The sequence below is a fragment of the Chenopodium album genome, chromosome 1 (genome assembly GCF_948465745.1).
Source record: "Chenopodium album chromosome 1, dcCheAlbu1.1, whole genome shotgun sequence".
NCBI classification, from domain to species: domain Eukaryota; kingdom Viridiplantae; phylum Streptophyta; class Magnoliopsida; order Caryophyllales; family Amaranthaceae; genus Chenopodium; species Chenopodium album.
The window spans coordinates 83,223,988-83,242,101 of record NC_137834.1 but is presented as its reverse complement, the minus strand read 5'-3'; the positions used below and the strand labels follow the sequence as shown (position 1 = coordinate 83,242,101).

Here is an 18,114-nt window from a genome sequence, read left to right as displayed (position 1 = left end):
TCGGCTGCATGATCCGAGTCTATCTTGTGTGATCATCCACGAAAAGAGTAAGGAAATCCTCATATAATATCGTCTTGGTTCATGGTCATGGATGTGAATTTTGGAGACAGGGTGACTAAGTCTATTGATGTATCACCTCAATATGTCGGGCAGACGGGCACTCGCTTCAGCTGACAGGGAAACTGCTGTGAAGGAGCGGGATCAGTAATAGAATATCATCCCCATGGAATAACATCTTGGTTCATTTGATTACAGAATCAAAGACTTTTAGTGCAGTTTCAGTCTTCCTAAAGAGACAGAAAGATAGGGATGAGTTCAACCCCACAACAGTATATGTGGTGGACATTATTGGATTACATTGACTGTAAGCTGAGTTGAAAAATCGTGTTGAAGATTTGTCGACTTTTGCCAAATCAAGAAAAAGATACGTTTAGGATATTCTCACCTGTTATTCATGCAAACATTTTCATAGAAAATCTGCTTTCGTAAATATGGAAAAGGACTCGTCAAAAATAAAGAAAAACTATGGAAAATGAAAGGAAAGGTCGCATTTGAGGCTAGTTTGCAACTCACGGCTAAAGTGCCTTTCTATTGACGGTTACAAATGTTAAAATATACTACGTATTATTGGCTTCATATTCTTCTAATCATTATAGCTTAGCTTAATTTAGCTTCGCATATCATGAGATATATTACTAGTACAAGTTTTTACTAAGCAGGTTAATATTGAATCATTATTTTCATTTCAAATACAGGTGTATAGTCCATGTCCTTTTCTTCTCTTCCAAAGATGCATGGTGAGCAAAAGATGACGTGACATGAGGTTTGTTGTTAGATGATAGCTGCTTGTATGAACAAATTTGACAAGCGACTAGCTAATTTGATTAGTTGTGTATGTAAATATGCTTGGTAAATACTAGATAGTCGTTAATTTTTAGTTTTTGTGTAAATTGACTAGTAAGAATATATGCATGAAAAAAAAAATTCTCTTTTTGCCCTAAACTTCTTCCATAAAACCTCTCTCTCAAGCTAGGTGTAAAATTTAATGGACAATTAGCACTCAATTTTAAAATTAATACGAGCATAATAGCTTGGTTATAGGATGATTGGTTTTAAACACTATCCTAACTATTTTTTCTTTTCCGCAAAAAAAAAAAAAAAAAAAAAAAAAAAAAAAATCTTAATTTCACTGGGCTTAAATTTCAAATCCGGTCCATGTTGACAAATTTATCCATAATACGAAGTAAATCAATATGGAGTACAAAACTTTCTTAAAAAAACAATACAAATCTTGAATTTTTTAACTCTTATTGACACCATGAAAACTTATTAGCGATTATTAGAATATGAATAATCGGATAATTAATTTTATACCAAATCGAAAAATAAAAAAGAGAAAATACAAATTGATCAATGGAAAAAGTGGAGATCAGGATTTAAAAAAAAAAAAAGGTATAACCGCTAACCCTTAATATCGGTATACCACTACCGATTTACCCCAATATCTTCAGATTTTGATTTCCTAATTTATCAAGGATTAGAAAATCAACTAGGGTTCCATCAATAAAAACTCAATTTTTTCGAAATTTTTGCACAAAACCTTCCAAAAAAATAAAATCGAAGCAATTGCATCAAATTCCCAGCTTCAACAACACTATGGAAGAAATTGCAGATGCAACGAACACAGTTGAAGAACAACGATACCTTCCTGACGATCTAATTACCCAGCACATTCTTACAAGGTTGCCCGTCAAATCTCTTCTTCAATTCAAATCCGTTTCCAAACAATGGTATGAAACTATTTCTTCTTCCCAATTTGCTAATACCCACCTCAAATTTTCTCTCTTTTCCCCTCCCCATTTCATATTTATCCAATACAGGAATAAATTTTACCTCTTTTCTTGTAATTCTGATGATTCTTATGATATTTCCGACAAGAATTTGATGAAATTAGGGTTTGATTTTCGAAGTGGTGAGGACCTTGTTTTGATTGGAATATGTAATGGGTTGGTTTGTTTAGCTTCTTTTTCTGGGTTTTTCTTCATTTTATGGAACCCAATTACTGACAAGTTTAAGAAATATATGGCCCCTGATTTGTCACTTGATTCTCCTTGCCGGGTTTCGTGGGGATTTGGGTATGTTTCGAGTATTGATGATTATAAGATTGTTAGAATTCTTGAATTGAATGATTCTCGAGAGATTTGGGTGCATGTTTTTTCATCAAAATCGAATAAATGGACAAGAATTTCTGATGAGTTGTATAAAGATATTGTTTCATTGAGGACTGATGAGTATGAAGAGATTGGATTTAGTCACGGCGAGGAGCCTATTCGGAACCCCTATGCATTCCATACTAGGCAGGGAGTTTTGGTTGATGAGACTCTGTATTGGATTGTGTCTGAGGTGGATGATTTTGGTCGGAAGATTCTTGCCTTTGATTTAGCCCTTGAGACGTTTAATTCATCTGTTGATTTGGATTTGGTTTCGGATGCTGTGTATCGCGATAAATTTTTATGTGTCATGGGAGGATGTCTGTCTAAATGTGGGATGAATATACGTGATGATATGACTATAAGTATGTTGAAGGGTCCTGGGAAGATAGAATCTATTCGTCTTTCCAGACACTTGAGGTTAAGATCATGCCAAGGCATTGTTGGATTCAAAGGGACCGGCAAGTTTTATGTCCTGCTGGAAGATTCAACAATAGGGGTTATCAACCCGAGCTCTAAGCCAATGAAGTACACACCAATTTTAACTTGGAAAAAGTTGGGGAAATCTCGCGTTGCAAGTTTTGTTCCGAGTCTAATTTTTCCATCCACCGGTGTGTAGTTATCAGGTATGTATATGTACTAATGTACTATACTCCCATTTATACATTGTTTGGCTCCAAAACTTATAACCTTGTACTGTGCATATAGCTAAGGATAGTTTTGGAAACTAAGGAGATTCAAACGAAGTATTTTCAATTGTCGTCCTCTACAAATAAACCTGAATAAGGACCTACCAGGAGATCCTAGCTCAAAATTATCCTTATGTCTTAGATCAAAATCAGCTGATTTGAGACGTTTGAGTCACAAGTCTTTCGAATCTCAATCAAAACGACCATACAAATCGTAAAATACCATAAATGTGTATCTTGTATGCTTATTGCAAAAGTTTTAATGCATAATATCTGCTGGATGACATTGTGAAGTAGAATAAAATTGGAGGAGCATTAATTATTTAATTGTGTAAGTTGGAAAAGCTTAAGGATTATTCAAATAATCACCTATGATTTCCACCTAGTAATTAATATGTATATATGAATTAACTAAGTTTTGACAAATGCAAAGATCTCCTGTGATGCAATGACTAAGGATAAGACTTAAAGTAGTCAACTTTATCCATGTATTGCTCTTATTTGATTTTACACATCTCATTTGAGCAAGGGCCTTTCCTCAAACAAACAGATCTCCAATTGAGGTCTGCTTTGCATGGTGCGGCACCAATTGTTGGGCTGTTGGCACTTGGCAAGTCAAACTAAAACAATGCCAAAGGAGTTACAAAAAGAAGTCAGAATGATTGATTAGAAAAAGTGGAAATATGATTTTCTTTTCAACATCCTCTTATGTGATTCGAACCAATGATAAATGATCGTGCTAGACAGTTGAAAATGAAAGATACCTTGTAAAATATTGAAGGGGCAGACTTGTAAAATGAAGTGCTACTATATGAAGTAGAACTCCAAATTATTGAAACTAAAGATGAAAGAATAGAAACTAACTTGATGCAAGAATTTAAATGAGTAGATTGATAGAAATTTTAATTGAGGATATGTTCATTATTTGGTTGATTGCATGTATATGCTTAGCCTAGTTGATGGTGTTAAATAATTGTCTACTTCTTGCCCCTCATGTATAAGTACATCCTCCATTTTTATTAAATCGACTAACATTCCTGAACAATCAAGTTTTATGGATTTTAGCTTTAACATTCCTGAAAAATGTCATCTAAATAGGGCGGGATAGAGGATTTAGAAGGGAGGGGGTGGGGGAGGAAAAAAAAAAAGTCAAGGCAAATGGTGGAAATGTGGCATTTCTTACCTTAAAGAAGGAAACATCTTATTCCCTTTTAGAAAAATAATCTATATCCTGGTAAAAGTATTTTGGGTGATTCACTTTACTGTATGGCTATTATGTTTCCAAAAGCTTTGAATAGGACTTCCAAAAAGATTCTTATTGGCAGTTAGCAACTAATAACTGTTTTTACCCGTCTGCCAATGGGAGTGAATTCATCCAATAGCTTCATGAGGCTGCAGGTTACAGTAGTTCATTCATGATGTACTTGTTCATTTCAAAATGTGTCTTGATAATATATGTATATTTAGGGAGTTAGGGACTACTCTGTTACTCTAAGAGAAGTGAAATGTGCATGGTCTGATCTAAAATCATTTGCATATAGTATATTTGAGGCAGCTGCAAATCATATAGCACTCAAAAGTTGTTTACATAGAATTGGTAGAAATGAAGAATGGTGAATTTATTATGTTTAAACTTTAAAGAGAATGATGTGTCGAAAAAAAAAAAAAAAAAAAAAAAAAAAAAAAAAAAAAAAACTTTAAAGAGAATGTGCGGGGAGATGGAGTTTAAAGAGAGTGAGAGGAGAAAATAGAGAATGAGCTCAGAAATGGAGTGAGGGATTTCATTTCCCTTATCTACTTTATAATTGAGTGATTTATCTTCACTCATAAATAAAACAAATCCCTTAGGCTATGTTTGGATAACAAAAAATGGAAGGAAAGGAAGGGAAGGGAAAGAGAGGGAGACAAACTTCCTTGTTTGGATAATATGTTGGGGGAGGGAAGGGGAGGAAGGGATCCATTTTCCTTCCTCCTTTAATAAAGACCATTCCTTTAAAATTGGAAAGATTTGGAGGGAAAATGGAGCTCATCATTTTCTCCACTTTCCCTCCTTCCCCTTCCTCCTATTTCCCTCACTTCCATTTCCCTTCTAATTTGTTATCCAAACATAGCATTAAAGTTTAGGATTTGTAATGCACTCTTTTTATTCTCTCAACTTTTGAGTGCTTCAAATTGGAAGCTCTTCCAAACACTGCTCTGCCTATAACTATAATTTTCCAAACTTTAAACTCTTATTTTGGCTTATTTATGTGGAACAAATTTTCTTTTTGTAGTGTTAAATGAGTGGTTTTTTTTTTTTTTTTTTTTTTTTTTTTTTTTTTTTTCAGTTAATATAAGAGCCATTATTACATAATTTAAAGAAGCATACCATTTGCTATGCTAACAACCTAATTGCGAACTTTATTTTACAGGAATTGTCTCCCTCATCGAGCTGAAGCTACTATTGACTCTAACATAGAATGGATTCTTCTTCTTGTCCTTCCAAAGCATTTGGCAGAATCAGTGATGATCCCAACTCCACAGTTATCGACTTATCGGCCTGCCTCATCCGTAGGAGCAAATGGACAAAATTTTGATGCAGAAGTATCATATTTGATAGTTTTAATCTATGTTGTTAATTTGCTTAGATTAGATTTTATTTTGTAGTGAATTTTCTTTACTAATAGTAAATAATTTTTACTTAATAAGAAAGTTAAGTAGAATTGTTTATCTCCATACAATGGCATTGATTTATTGCACCAATAAATCCAAAAATGACATCTACTTTGTTCCAAAAACTCCTTGACCTAATATATTGATGATGACTAGAGGAAACTTGACACGATTGTAAAAATTTTATGGCACAATTTCTCTCTAAAGAGATTTTCATAATCTTACTTTACTTAATTCACTTTTTCCTTACAATTGCGTATATATATATATATATATATATATATATATATATATATATATATATATATATATATATATATATATATATATATATATTAAAATTCTCATAATTCGCATAAAAGTTAAATTTAAGTAATTAAGCCATTAGTTTTTTAAAGAAATAATTATTTTTGAGTTTCTTTTGATTTTGACTTAAAAAGACGTTATTTAATTCAGTTCAATTATGTAATCAATCTAAAACTTATATCATCATGTATGTTTTTTTTTAAAAAATTCTTTTTAATATTGTTGTTGAATAAAGTTCGATATTTGCGATATTCGGATATTTTTACTAAATGTTCAAAATTCGCGATTGTCCAGATATTTTTACTAAATGTTCAAAAGTATAGGCGTGATGCATTGCGATTGTTCAGATTTTTAAACTAAATGTTCAAAATTTGCGATGTTAGATATTTTTACTACATGTTCAAAATTTGCAATTGTTCAGATTTTTTACTAAATGTTCACAAATATAGACGTGATGCACCTATTTCTAAGTGCACGGTGCATCTTAAAATTTGCGGCAAGGCATAGCGCGTGACGGCCCGGCACGACACGATGCCCTGCTCTAACTACATGTTTGATCTTCAATTAAAATGGGCAATATAAACTTAAGATTCTAGGAATTTCCCATATTAGAACACTTAGAAAGTCCCTTTATTAAAGTATCAATATGTAAAATGTTACTTGTATTACAAACTACAAGAACTTTTTAAAAATGGTTTGCAACAATTAGGCAATTAGCCCACTTGGCATGTCTAATAGAGACACTAGTAAATAGAATGAAAGGCAACTAATAAAAGCAAAAAAAAACATGGATGACGAGGAAATCGAACAAGATATTGTTGATGCATCTTATATCTTTGACTACCCCATTTATGTACAAACAGCTGGCCTTAAATAGTTAAATCTAATACTAGTTGATCTTGCTTCTTTTCTCCTTTTAACCTAACAAAAGCCACAGATGCTGGTTATTACCAACGGTGTACATGCACGTAGCACACCATCTTCATTCTTCAACGTGTATGCTCTTACATCCTCATAACCATCATCAACACCCTCATTTTACAAGGGCCATTCCGGTCATGGCCGGATCGGAATTTCATTATGAAGTATGAACTACAGCCGACAGGTTTACAACCTGACTTCATCCATGGCAAAATTCGAACTTTTTCTTTTTAGAGAGTCACAAGGGCAGGTGATGAGACACAAGGGAATCGAAAAGGAAGCTCTAACCAGTTGAACAATCCCTCACTCTCTCTCCATGAGTGAACCATGAATTATGACCCTAGTTGGTAAAATTGCTCCACTATAAAACTTTTTAGAAGAAAATATACAAAGAAGTTAAGAAGTTTTTTCTTCTCAAAATTGCGTCCACTTCAATGTAGAAGTCATACTAATACAATTATAGTTGCTACATCCTTTTTAAGGTACCATTAAGCATCAAGTGTTGCAGTACAATCGAGATAAAAGGCCAGAGCAGTTGGCTAGTTCTTTTATATCCAAGCTTGAGACCAAGGACTAAATCTCACCATCGAAAAAAAAAAATGGTGCATAAAGATGTTTCAACACCTTCAAGGCTTCAAATACCTGAAGGCACTTCCAATATTTTCATATAGAACTTTGCAAAAGATTTCATTCTTCTTTCTATCACTTTCATACCTAGTTGGACCTCATCGTTAGATTAAGGAATTTAAAAGAACAAAAAAGGCACAACAAAATTGTTCCCAGCCTATATTAAGGCAAAAGTATGTTTTGCCTCTTACCATTTCTCATCACATTTAAGTGAACTCCGGGTAACAAAAAGATCCTCGAGAAGAAAAAAATAAAAATAAATAAATAGAAAAGAGGGCTAAGAAGCTTACATATCCATTAGCAAATAACTCTACATTGAAATCAAACCAATATTATATGTTTCACGGTTTCACCGGGTTGCATTAGAGGGGGTAATTCCATCAGAGGTCACTGAAAGGGAGATGTCGACGGGCTAACAACAATATGTCTAAGAGGGTGCTCTACGTCCCTGCCACCGGCATGCTTGACAAACTCCTTAGGAGAATGGAAGGTCCCGTGACAAACGCACATTATGCGCACTTCTTCTCCTTTCCCATACTTGTATAAGATCCCTTCCACCTTTCTACCATTTGGACCGTCCCCTATTGTGAACACACATGGCATATCTTCTATCCCACCCGATGCTGTCTCTTTCTTCTTATGGTCTGTGCTCTCAGGCTGCTTAGATGAGCTCTCCAGCTCAGGACCGCTAGCTCGGTGGAAAGGATTGTCTTTGGTTACCGAGGGGCCCATGGTTTCTTGGCTACCTCGGTCTTGTAGGGAATGAGTACTACTAGGTGGGCTTCTTGTATCACCACAGCTGCTTGATCCTATGAACAATGGAAATAACACAAGGAAGATTTGAGAAGCAATATAAACAGAAACCCATTTTAATTATCAACGCTTTAGATACAATTAATTTCAGTAATTCGAAAGTTCAAGTGAGACAAAGTCCAGAACTTCCCAGGTAGGAAAGTCGGCTCAGTGTACATCTCAAAATCTCCACAATGAGGTACTCGTCGATATAAATAGAGCATGTAAACAAAAATATTCAATTCTATAACTTCCAATAGGCACGAGGTTTTTGTAACCAAATGACAGAAAAAAAAAAAAAAAAAAAAAAAAAAAAAAAAAAAAAAAACAGTAAGAAGAGGTATAGGGAAGAATCAAATGTATATGGATTTACTTAACATACAGAAGTTCCTTCCATCAATTCAAGGTCTAACCAACCCTGTTAATTCTGAAGAACCAGCTAGCTATTAAAGACAACTAAAATTAGAAGTGAAATTAGCTAGCCAGATCCTCATCTAATTAATCAAGATTTGAACTGCTTGAAAACCCTGGCAGCAGCATTGCTAACTACGGAGTAATACACAATATGAGATTCCCAACATATACGTTTGCACATCCGACAAGAAACAAGTGATCCATTTTGGTTCAACAACTACTTAGTAACTAGAGAATTCAATTTTGTTCATGAAAAGTAAATTAAATACATTACTGAAACATATCGACTCACAGGTACCTGACTCTTTCTGCATGTACTACAGGGTACAGGAAACAATATACCTACCATTTTGCCACTGTTATACAAATTTGCAAAAAAAAAAAAATTACGACACTTAGATCAGAAGATGCTTGTAGGACATCAGGACGACAGGACATCGGTCTTATAAGTTCTAGGAACCGCAAAATCATATAAACGCACTGATCTTTAACTTCAAAATCTCTCAAGGTTTCCCCATCAGAACCTTATACCCCTCAGCTCCAATATATGAGACACATTCCAAAAGTAGATCCTAGAGGATAAATTCTAGGCAAGCAATCCTAGGGAAGTAGAGAATTGAACACGAGAAAAATAAATTCCTGAAGTCACACGTCCAAATCGTTAGCTTTTATAGAAAAAAAGACCTTCCCGTCAAATTTCTCAATTGGTATGTAATAAAATGATGTGTGTTTTTAAGAATGATTACAACAGGATATAAGGAATAAGATACAAATAAAAGAAGTAGAAATGAAATGTTAGGGTTAGAGGGGGAGAAGATTCACACATAGTGAATTATGGCCTTTAAAAAAAAAGGAAGGATGCAAAATCTCTCAGTCTGGTTAATAAGGAATGATGACTTGCTGAAAAGGAGATTGAAGATCTAAAATTGAAAGATATGGTTTGCACTAGAAAATGTTAGATAAACCTAATTCAGAGCCATAGAGAGTGATCAGAAACAAGGGGCAACTGTAATAAATGACACACGCTCAGATGATTTACTGTCGGAAAAAGAAATGGCATGTTTAGTCAATCTATAAAGATTACCTGTTCTTCCTACTTCCTATCCACGAAATTACTCTTGCAATGAGCTCTTCATTCCCACTCATTAAAAAGACACCTAATGTGCCTATCCTAGAAAAAGAGGCCTACTTCTGCTCACTCAGTTTGGAATCAAATGGTTTAAGATTGCAGAGAGTTCCCACAGAATCTTGGCAAATAACCCAATTTGTGAGAAATTAATCACGTAATCCACGTGATATTATAGATTCATTGAAATTAAAAATATGGAATAATCGTTATCTGATGAGAAAAGGAGAATCAATCAAAGCCTTAATCCCATAAATGGGTCGGCTACATAAACCAAAAGTGATTATTCGTATAGTCATCCACAAAAATCTTCCTCCTCCATCCCTTACGATCAAAAACCTCATTCTCATGCAAATCCACATGCTTCATATCCTTCCTAACTCCCAACCAAGTCTTTTTCGGTCTCCCTCTACCTCGATTAATCTCTCCACGATCCCACTCTTCCACTCTCCATACTTGAGCACCCTGGGATCTCTGTCTTACATGCCCGAACCAACACAGGCGATTTTCCCTTAGTTTGTTTGCAATCCTTAAGCCACCCACTTTCTTGCGAATAACTTCATGAGAAAAAGAGAATGTCGCACACTCGCACATAAATACAAAGAAAACAATAAGTCCATATATACCTCTTCGCCAGCATAGTAAATCAAGCAATAATCATTCCCAATCCTTGACAAACCAATAAAGATTAGAAATTCATGTTGCTATGGATCTGATTTACTTCTACATCATCACCATCTATATACTCCCAAGCGCCTTTCTTAGTGTAAACGAACTATTATTAATAAGAAAAACAAAATACAGTTTCTTTCTCTAAAGTGCAAATGAGTGAATGACATACCAGAGAAGACAATCTTCTCCAGTAATAATTGAAAACAAAGACAGATAATTATGGCCCTGCAGTTTAGTGATTACAGCATCACTCTCCACTGTCAAGAAATGGAAAGATACCTACATAGCTAAGCCAATGACCAGACTAATTTGGGAGACATGTCATCAGGAAAGTTATGATAATCAATATTGACTATAAATGGCGACAAATTTAAGGATCACTTCAGTTAAAAGAAACTACAAACAACGAAACATGAATTGGTATCACGAAAATATCTTGGAAAATTAAACTATAACGAGATGCCACAAATAGCAAGCAATAGAAGAACCAAAAACTATTGCAATTGGCTGGAAACGGCGACAAACTAAACATCCTACTCCAACCAATTGAAACAATGACGAATTATCAAGGCACGTTACCCGTGCAAACAACTATAAGAATCCAAAATTTGAATATCAATCAATCAATCAATCAATCAAAGCCTTAATCCCAAAAGTGGGGTCGGCTAACATGAACCAAATTTGATTATTCCGTGTAGTCATCAACATAAATCTTTCTCCTCCATCCCTTACGATCCAAAACTTCATCCTCACGTAAATCCATGCACTTCATATCCTTCCTCACTCCTTCCAACCAAGTCATCTTTGGTCTCCCTCTTCCTCGTTTAATCCCTCCATGGTCCCACTCTTCCACTCTTCGCACCGGTGCACCCTCGGGTCTCCGTCTTACATGTCCAAACCAACGCAGACGATTTTCCCTTAATTTATCTACAATGCCCGCCACACCTACTTTCTTGCGAATAACCTCATTTCTGATTCTATCTCTTAAAGTGTTTCCACACATCCACCTTAACATGCGCATTTCCGTAACCTCCATCTTTTTAATATGCTCTTTCTTAGAAGCCCAAAATTTGAAGTTTAAATAAAAAGCAAGTCAATACACTCGAACAAAATTACAGCATAAAGAGAAGGTACAATAACAGAAAATCCAAAAGCAATTTTTTAACTACTAACCTAGCTTTTACAGACACAATACCAAATCCAATCCAATCCAATTCAAATCAAATTGAAGTACATAAACTATAAAATCAACAAGAACAGCACCATCGATCGAGGATCCTTTGAAATTGTTATATACACCTAGGTGCACCGTGCACCCAACTAACCCATCAAATGAATAACAATCATCAAAATGAGAACAAAATACTCATTGGTGCACTGTGCACCCGTGTATATAACAATCTCTCGAGGATCCTAACACAAACGATATAAAGAATTCAAGATGCACAAAATGAACCATACCAAGCAGATATAACAAGATCAACCTGAAAACATACATAATCAATCAATCAAAAAAAAAAAACTAGGGCTTATTTATGTTCAATCAATGACAGAAAATGATACCTTGATGGGTTTTACTCTCAAGCTCAGAGGCATCAGAGGAAGTACCCCCTTGTGACTCCCCTGAGCCCTGAGACGAACCCTGCTGCGGTTGAGCCTGAGCCTGAGCCTGTGCCTGAGCCTGAGCTTGATCCTGAGCAATCAAGAACCCTTGCAAACTACCAAAAGTAGTTCTCCTCCCTTTAACCTCCAAATTATTACTAGGTGGAGGTGGTTTAGATGACCCAAACAAATTCCCCATTGATGAGCCAATCAACTTACTAGTTAACCCCAAACATTGTTGCTCCCTTTCTAACCTAGCCCTCAACTTCAACCCCTCAACCCCTTTTTCCTCCCCACCACTACCTCCACTACCCCCAACACCCCCAGTTTCCTTCAAAACCCTCTGCTTCTCGGACCGGCGCCGCTTCGCCTCCATCCTCCTCAATGTCTGCATCTCCTTCCTCTTCCTCCACTCCTCCTCCGTCTCAACCGGCAAGGAGGAGGTTCTAACCAGATTATTATTACTATTACTATTACTATTATTTCCCGGGGTTGGCGGAAACGCAACCCCGGTATCATCCTCCCTAAACAAAGGCATGGTACCAGCAATTGATGATGACCTTATTAAACCCCCCAAATTTTTAGACTTATCTACCCCAAATTTACCCCCTAATGATAAACCAAGTCCTAGATTCAAACCCTCATCATCTTCTTCCTCTTCCCCTAATTTTGAATCATCTGATCTATTTCTTCCACCAGAATTTTTATTAGTATTATTTCCCAGAAATGTTTGCAAGAGATCTCTTGGATATTTGCTTATTTCTAATGATAAACTCTCCATTTCTTTGCTCCTATGTCTGCTGCTATTACTACTGCTACTCATACTAAATCCTCTGCTTATATTCACTGTTTCACCCATCCCTTTTGAACTACTACTTGAATATAACTGAGATGAACTATCCATTCACTAATTCTAACTAAATCCCACCTAAAGTCAGCAAAAACCCAGAAAATATTCCAAATTGTTTTGCTGTTTTCTCATCTTTTTCTGAGTAAAGTTTTGATCTTTGGTTGAATTTTGGGTTGAAACTGAAATTTGAGAGAAACCCAGATTCAGAACAACCCAGAATTTTGATAAAAAAATTTATATAAAAAATAGAAAATAAAAAAAAAAAAAATTATATTGGGTGAAATAATGAGTAGTGATACAAAGGAAAGAAGAAAGACAGGAAAAGAGACGGTTTTTGGTATTGGACTGTTAATCTTAAACACGTGGAGAACTCAACCCAGAAAACAACATAAAACGTTTTCTTGGGTTTTGTATGAAAGAAAGAAATTATCAATCGTTTCTTTTTTTTTTTTTTTTTTTTCCTCAAGTGTTCAAAAATCAGAGAGGGAAGAGAACTGTGAAAGCATTCTTTTCTCCCTCTCTCTCTAGTTTTCTCTCTCTATTTCTGCTAGTTAATGATTGGGGAGAAAAGGGGTGAAAAATCAAATTGAAAAACTAAAAAATTAATAAGATTAGTAAATTAATAACTCTATAACCTTGTTTTTAAATCTTAGAATTGAAATTCAAGCATGTTTTTACAAAAATTAACAGTAATAGATTCTGGTATACAACGGGTTTATAGTATTTATGGACACGAAGTACTATCAATCAGTTAAAGTCAACTCCTTCTAAAGAATGTACGGCTTGTTTACACTTGTTTTTGTTTTTCTAATGAGTTATCTAATTAATTTTACTTTGTTCCTTTTTTGTCGAATGAAAAGTACGGCTCATTTACGTTTTTTTAGCGAGTTATAATCAATTTTACTATATCCTTTTAATGTCATTTTTTTTTATCTCCTTTAACACATCATGTGTAATGTACATATAAATAAACTCCGTAGTTAATTTCATATAAAGAACCAAAAGGAAATGTAGGAATCATCTTTCTTAAACATTGTTCACTTCACATGAATATAATTTAATTAGGAATATGTAATTATTGAAATTGATTTGTGCAAATCAGGGAATTAATTAATCAATAAATGTTTCTTCCTAATATTAAACTATGCATTACTATTCAAAAAAAAAAAAAAAAAAAACTATGCTTTATTCTAAATTGGACAAACAAATATATAATGAAAAAGTTGTTTAATTTTATTTCATATGTCCCAAAATAAAAGCTCCGTTTTATATAGACTTTATAGTCAAACATTAATTTTTTTACCAAATATTCTCATTAATATATAATCATGAGATCAAATATTCATCTCGAAGTGTTATTCTATGATATCAAAATTTTAAAATTTTAATTAACGTGTAAGTAAAAGTATTGATGGTCAAAGTATATTTTAAAGGCCTGCAAAATAAAAACAAGCACATCATTATAAGATTAACCGATAAAGAGAGTGTTTTAAATTGTAGTAATTTTACCTTCGGTTAGTAAACATTTTAGGTGGTACTCAACTCATAAGATCCGTTATTCAAAAAAAAAAAATTATATATATATATATTAAAAAAAAAAAAAAAAAAAAAACTCATGAGATACATGGGATCAAAATTTGTCCGTATATGTTAAATCCGGTTTACATTATTTCACTTCATGTTTTTGATAATAGGGGAAAAACAGAAGAATGAGAATAGTGCCCTTCAATTAGGTAAGGAAATTGCCTAGAAATGCCACGTGGCTATATAGATACCATGACACGTTGAGCATCCCTGTACATCTATTACCTAATAATAAAATTTAATTACATCAGATAATATAATTAATCCAGAACCCCATTTCCAACAATAAGTAAATCGAGTAGAAATTCTTAATTTTTTATTTCTTGCAGTAATTTTTTAAAAAAAATAGAGTTTCAAGAAATATTTAAAAAAAATTTAAAAAAAATTTAAAAAAAAATGTTAGAGAAGCAAATAGTGTGGGGCTGTCCCTGGAAAGTCGCAGATAGTATGACACGCGTCCAAAAAACATGAGAATGGGCAATAATAAACACGTGTCAAGTGGGAATGCAAAGTACGAGCATCAACCACGTGTCCTTAACCCGTCTCCTAGCCGCAGCGTTTTCTCTCTCATCATCATTGTATGATTCACTCTACTACCAGTACTTTATTCTTTTGCAATGTCATCAACAAATATCAGCCCTTGATTTTTTTTCATCAAACGGTCTACATTTCTCCTTTTGTAATCTACGTATAACTTGATAGGTTGGGTTGGTCAGCTTTAAATTGGTTTTATAATATGATTGTATATATATATAATGTCATTTACCTATAAAAGAAATAATAACTGAGAGTAAAGGATAGCTCAAATGATTAAAACTTTCCTCCCGATCCTAAGATATCTCGGGATCTATCGATTCTCATCACTTGCCCTTATGGCTCTCTAAACACCAAAAGAAAAAAAAAAAAAAAAAACATAGCATTTCTTATATTATTAACATTCTTTTACCAATACAGATCAAATTTTACACAAATCAAGTATATATATATATTAACATTCTTTTACCAATACAGATCAAATTTTACACAAATCAAGTGTATATATATATATATATATATATATATATATATATATATATATATATATATATATATATATATATATATATATATATATATTATCATATTACTCTATAATATGTGCACTGACGTATTATCATTTAAAAAGCATAATTGACTTTTACTCTCTCTATGTAAAAGTATATCACGCGGAGTCTCTATATGCCTTGACAATGAGGTGTGTTTAGGGCTTGTTCACATTTGCTGAACTGATCTGAATTGTACTGAACTGAACTGAATAGAACTGGAGCTCAACTGAACTGAACTAAATTGAACTGAACTGAACTGAATTGAATATTTTATGATAGAAGGAAATACAAAACTGAATTGAATATTTTATGATAGAAGGAAAATACTGAACTGACAGCTAAAGTGAACAGGCCATTAATTAACTCGATCTTAAGCCAAATGGTGAAATGACAATTTTTTGATGTAAAAATCAATCAATATATCAACAAGTACACCGCAATCAATGATAGAAAATTAATTAAAGAGTTGCTCATCATCTAATATAGTATCAGAGCCAACGTAACTCAACAATCACTATTTCTCATATTATTCTTGAAATTCATGCAAGTGTAGGTGAGGTAGCCAGTCTTATATCTCCGCCACCCAACCTTGAGAGGTAGAGTTCGATTCTAAATCTCTAAATTAAGGTGGTAAATAATCAAGGGTTAGAAAGAGATTGGGTGGCTTGAACACTATGAGAGAATGAGGAATCAAGGACGATAATCTAGAAGATATAATTGTACATACCCTACATGTATATTAAAGTTTTTTTTTCAAAAAAAAAAAAAAGTCCCATTCCAATACATCATTTTCATTTTCTTTTTCATATTTATCTCCCTTTTTCCCCAAAGAATTTAGTTTTTTCTAAAACACCTTTTTATCATATATAGCACTATATTAGTACTAGTACCATATAAATTGCGTCATTATTTAGGGTCTGTTCTCATACGTTTATTTTCCGTTCAGTTCAGTTTCTAATTTTCTTCATTTATAAAATATTCAGTTCAGTTTTCAGTGTGAACAAGCCATTAATCATACATTTATGAAACATACGTACGTAACAAGGAAATTGCAACAATGCAAGTTGTAGAATAAGCTGAGGTGTCTTAGCAGGAAACTTTGGTATGTGTGTAGGAAGTTTAGATTGCAAGGATTGTGAGAGATCGAGTACGATTACCTACATAATATCTTTTCCGATTTACTTGTATTTGACTCTAATATACGCAATATTATTATATTAGGTCCATCAAATCATGCCAAATTATTGTAATAAACTAATAATACACCATGCAAACATACTCCTATAATTATTTGAATTAGCTCATAATTTTTACCATTTTGAATTAAGTTGGGATAGAGGCTTGATTAGAGACACTATTTGGTGCCATGTTAAGTTATTAGCCACTTTTGATTAGGTAATCTATCCATTTGTAGCTATGATAAATTGTTTACATCTGTTTTTGTACTTCCATCAATATATCCCCGTCTCATAATAATTAACGATTATATATAATTTTACTTTACTACTAAATACTAATTACTCTTATTGTCTCACATTAGTCACAATATAATTTGATCAACACATGATATGGCTTAAAACAAATTATTACTCCATAGTTTTTATTGACTAATAATAAAGTTTGTAGAAAGTATTCACAACATCACTTTTTTTTATCTTTATGTTTGAAATCTTTTATCGAGATGAGAAAATGTTTACTCCATAGTGTTATAATTTGACTTTTTTCACTAGTTTTATAATACATTGTTAGATTCGTTATAAACTTATAATGTATACTTTCAAAATATCAATTTTCTTATAATTTTACTAACCTATAATTAGATAAATTAATGATCAAACTTGTATCTCGACATACATATTTAGTCAAACTATAACATTTAATAAAATTAGGAGTAGTAATTCTTTCTTAATGATATTCTTTGTTTATTAGTTGTTCTATTTTTTTAGAGGTAATAATAAGAATAAAAGTACAGAAAATGTAGTATAAGTATTTACATTTGTTAAGAACGTTGTGTGGGTGAAGTACTCTAGAGTAGGTCCGTCCTCCAATCCTCGGATTAACGACAACAAGGCAAAATAAGCAATAAGTTAAAGAAAACGAAGATTAAGATTCCCGACATTTACAAAAGCCACGTGTTATAACACATCTCTATTTTGATTTTCCAACTTGTGTATTGCGACAATTGTCAGTGACTTAGGTGGCACACTCCACCTTCCCACACTTATTCCACCCATTTTTACCATTTTTGTATACTTCTTCCAACTTGTCCTCTTCACACACTTTTTGATCATTTAGTTGGGAAATTAAAACAACACTTATTGGTTATTACTCCCTCCGTCCCTATAAATGTGGACTTGGTCGATATGAGAGCAATCACTTATTGCAGTAATCCCAACACAAAATTCAATCGATTTGGGATGAGATTATTATGAGTCTGTCATGACATGACATGAGAAGCACGACAATGAATGTATGTGAGACGTGCATGAAAATAAGATAAAGGTTGTGCATGAAGATCATTTTCAAAAACTATCTTTTTAAGTAAAACTTTTATTTTGAAGAAATTTTTTTAAAAAAAAAAAAA

At 33.4% G+C, this 18,114-nt stretch overlaps 2 protein-coding genes across 2 annotated transcripts; one reads left to right on the top strand and one right to left on the bottom strand.

Moving 5' to 3' along the window:
* Nucleotides 1–1,374: 1,374 nt before the first annotated feature.
* LOC145618969 (F-box/kelch-repeat protein At3g23880-like) lies at nucleotides 1,375–5,703 on the top strand. Its single transcript, XM_081673600.1, has 2 exons — nucleotides 1,375–2,836; nucleotides 5,311–5,703. Exon 1 carries the CDS (start codon nucleotides 1,657–1,659, stop codon nucleotides 2,827–2,829), a length of 1,173 nt encoding a protein of 390 aa, XP_081529726.1. The 5' UTR covers nucleotides 1,375–1,656; the 3' UTR covers nucleotides 2,830–2,836; nucleotides 5,311–5,703.
* A 1,840-nt stretch (nucleotides 5,704–7,543) lies between these two features.
* Nucleotides 7,544–13,403, bottom strand: LOC145558968 (ninja-family protein AFP2-like). Its single transcript, XM_081620349.1, has 2 exons — nucleotides 11,973–13,403; nucleotides 7,544–8,214 (listed from the first exon to the last, which is right to left on the bottom strand). Exons 1-2 carry the CDS (start codon nucleotides 12,913–12,915, stop codon nucleotides 7,793–7,795), a joined length of 1,365 nt encoding a protein of 454 aa, XP_081476475.1. The 5' UTR covers nucleotides 12,916–13,403; the 3' UTR covers nucleotides 7,544–7,792.
* Nucleotides 13,404–18,114: the final 4,711 nt, after the last annotated feature.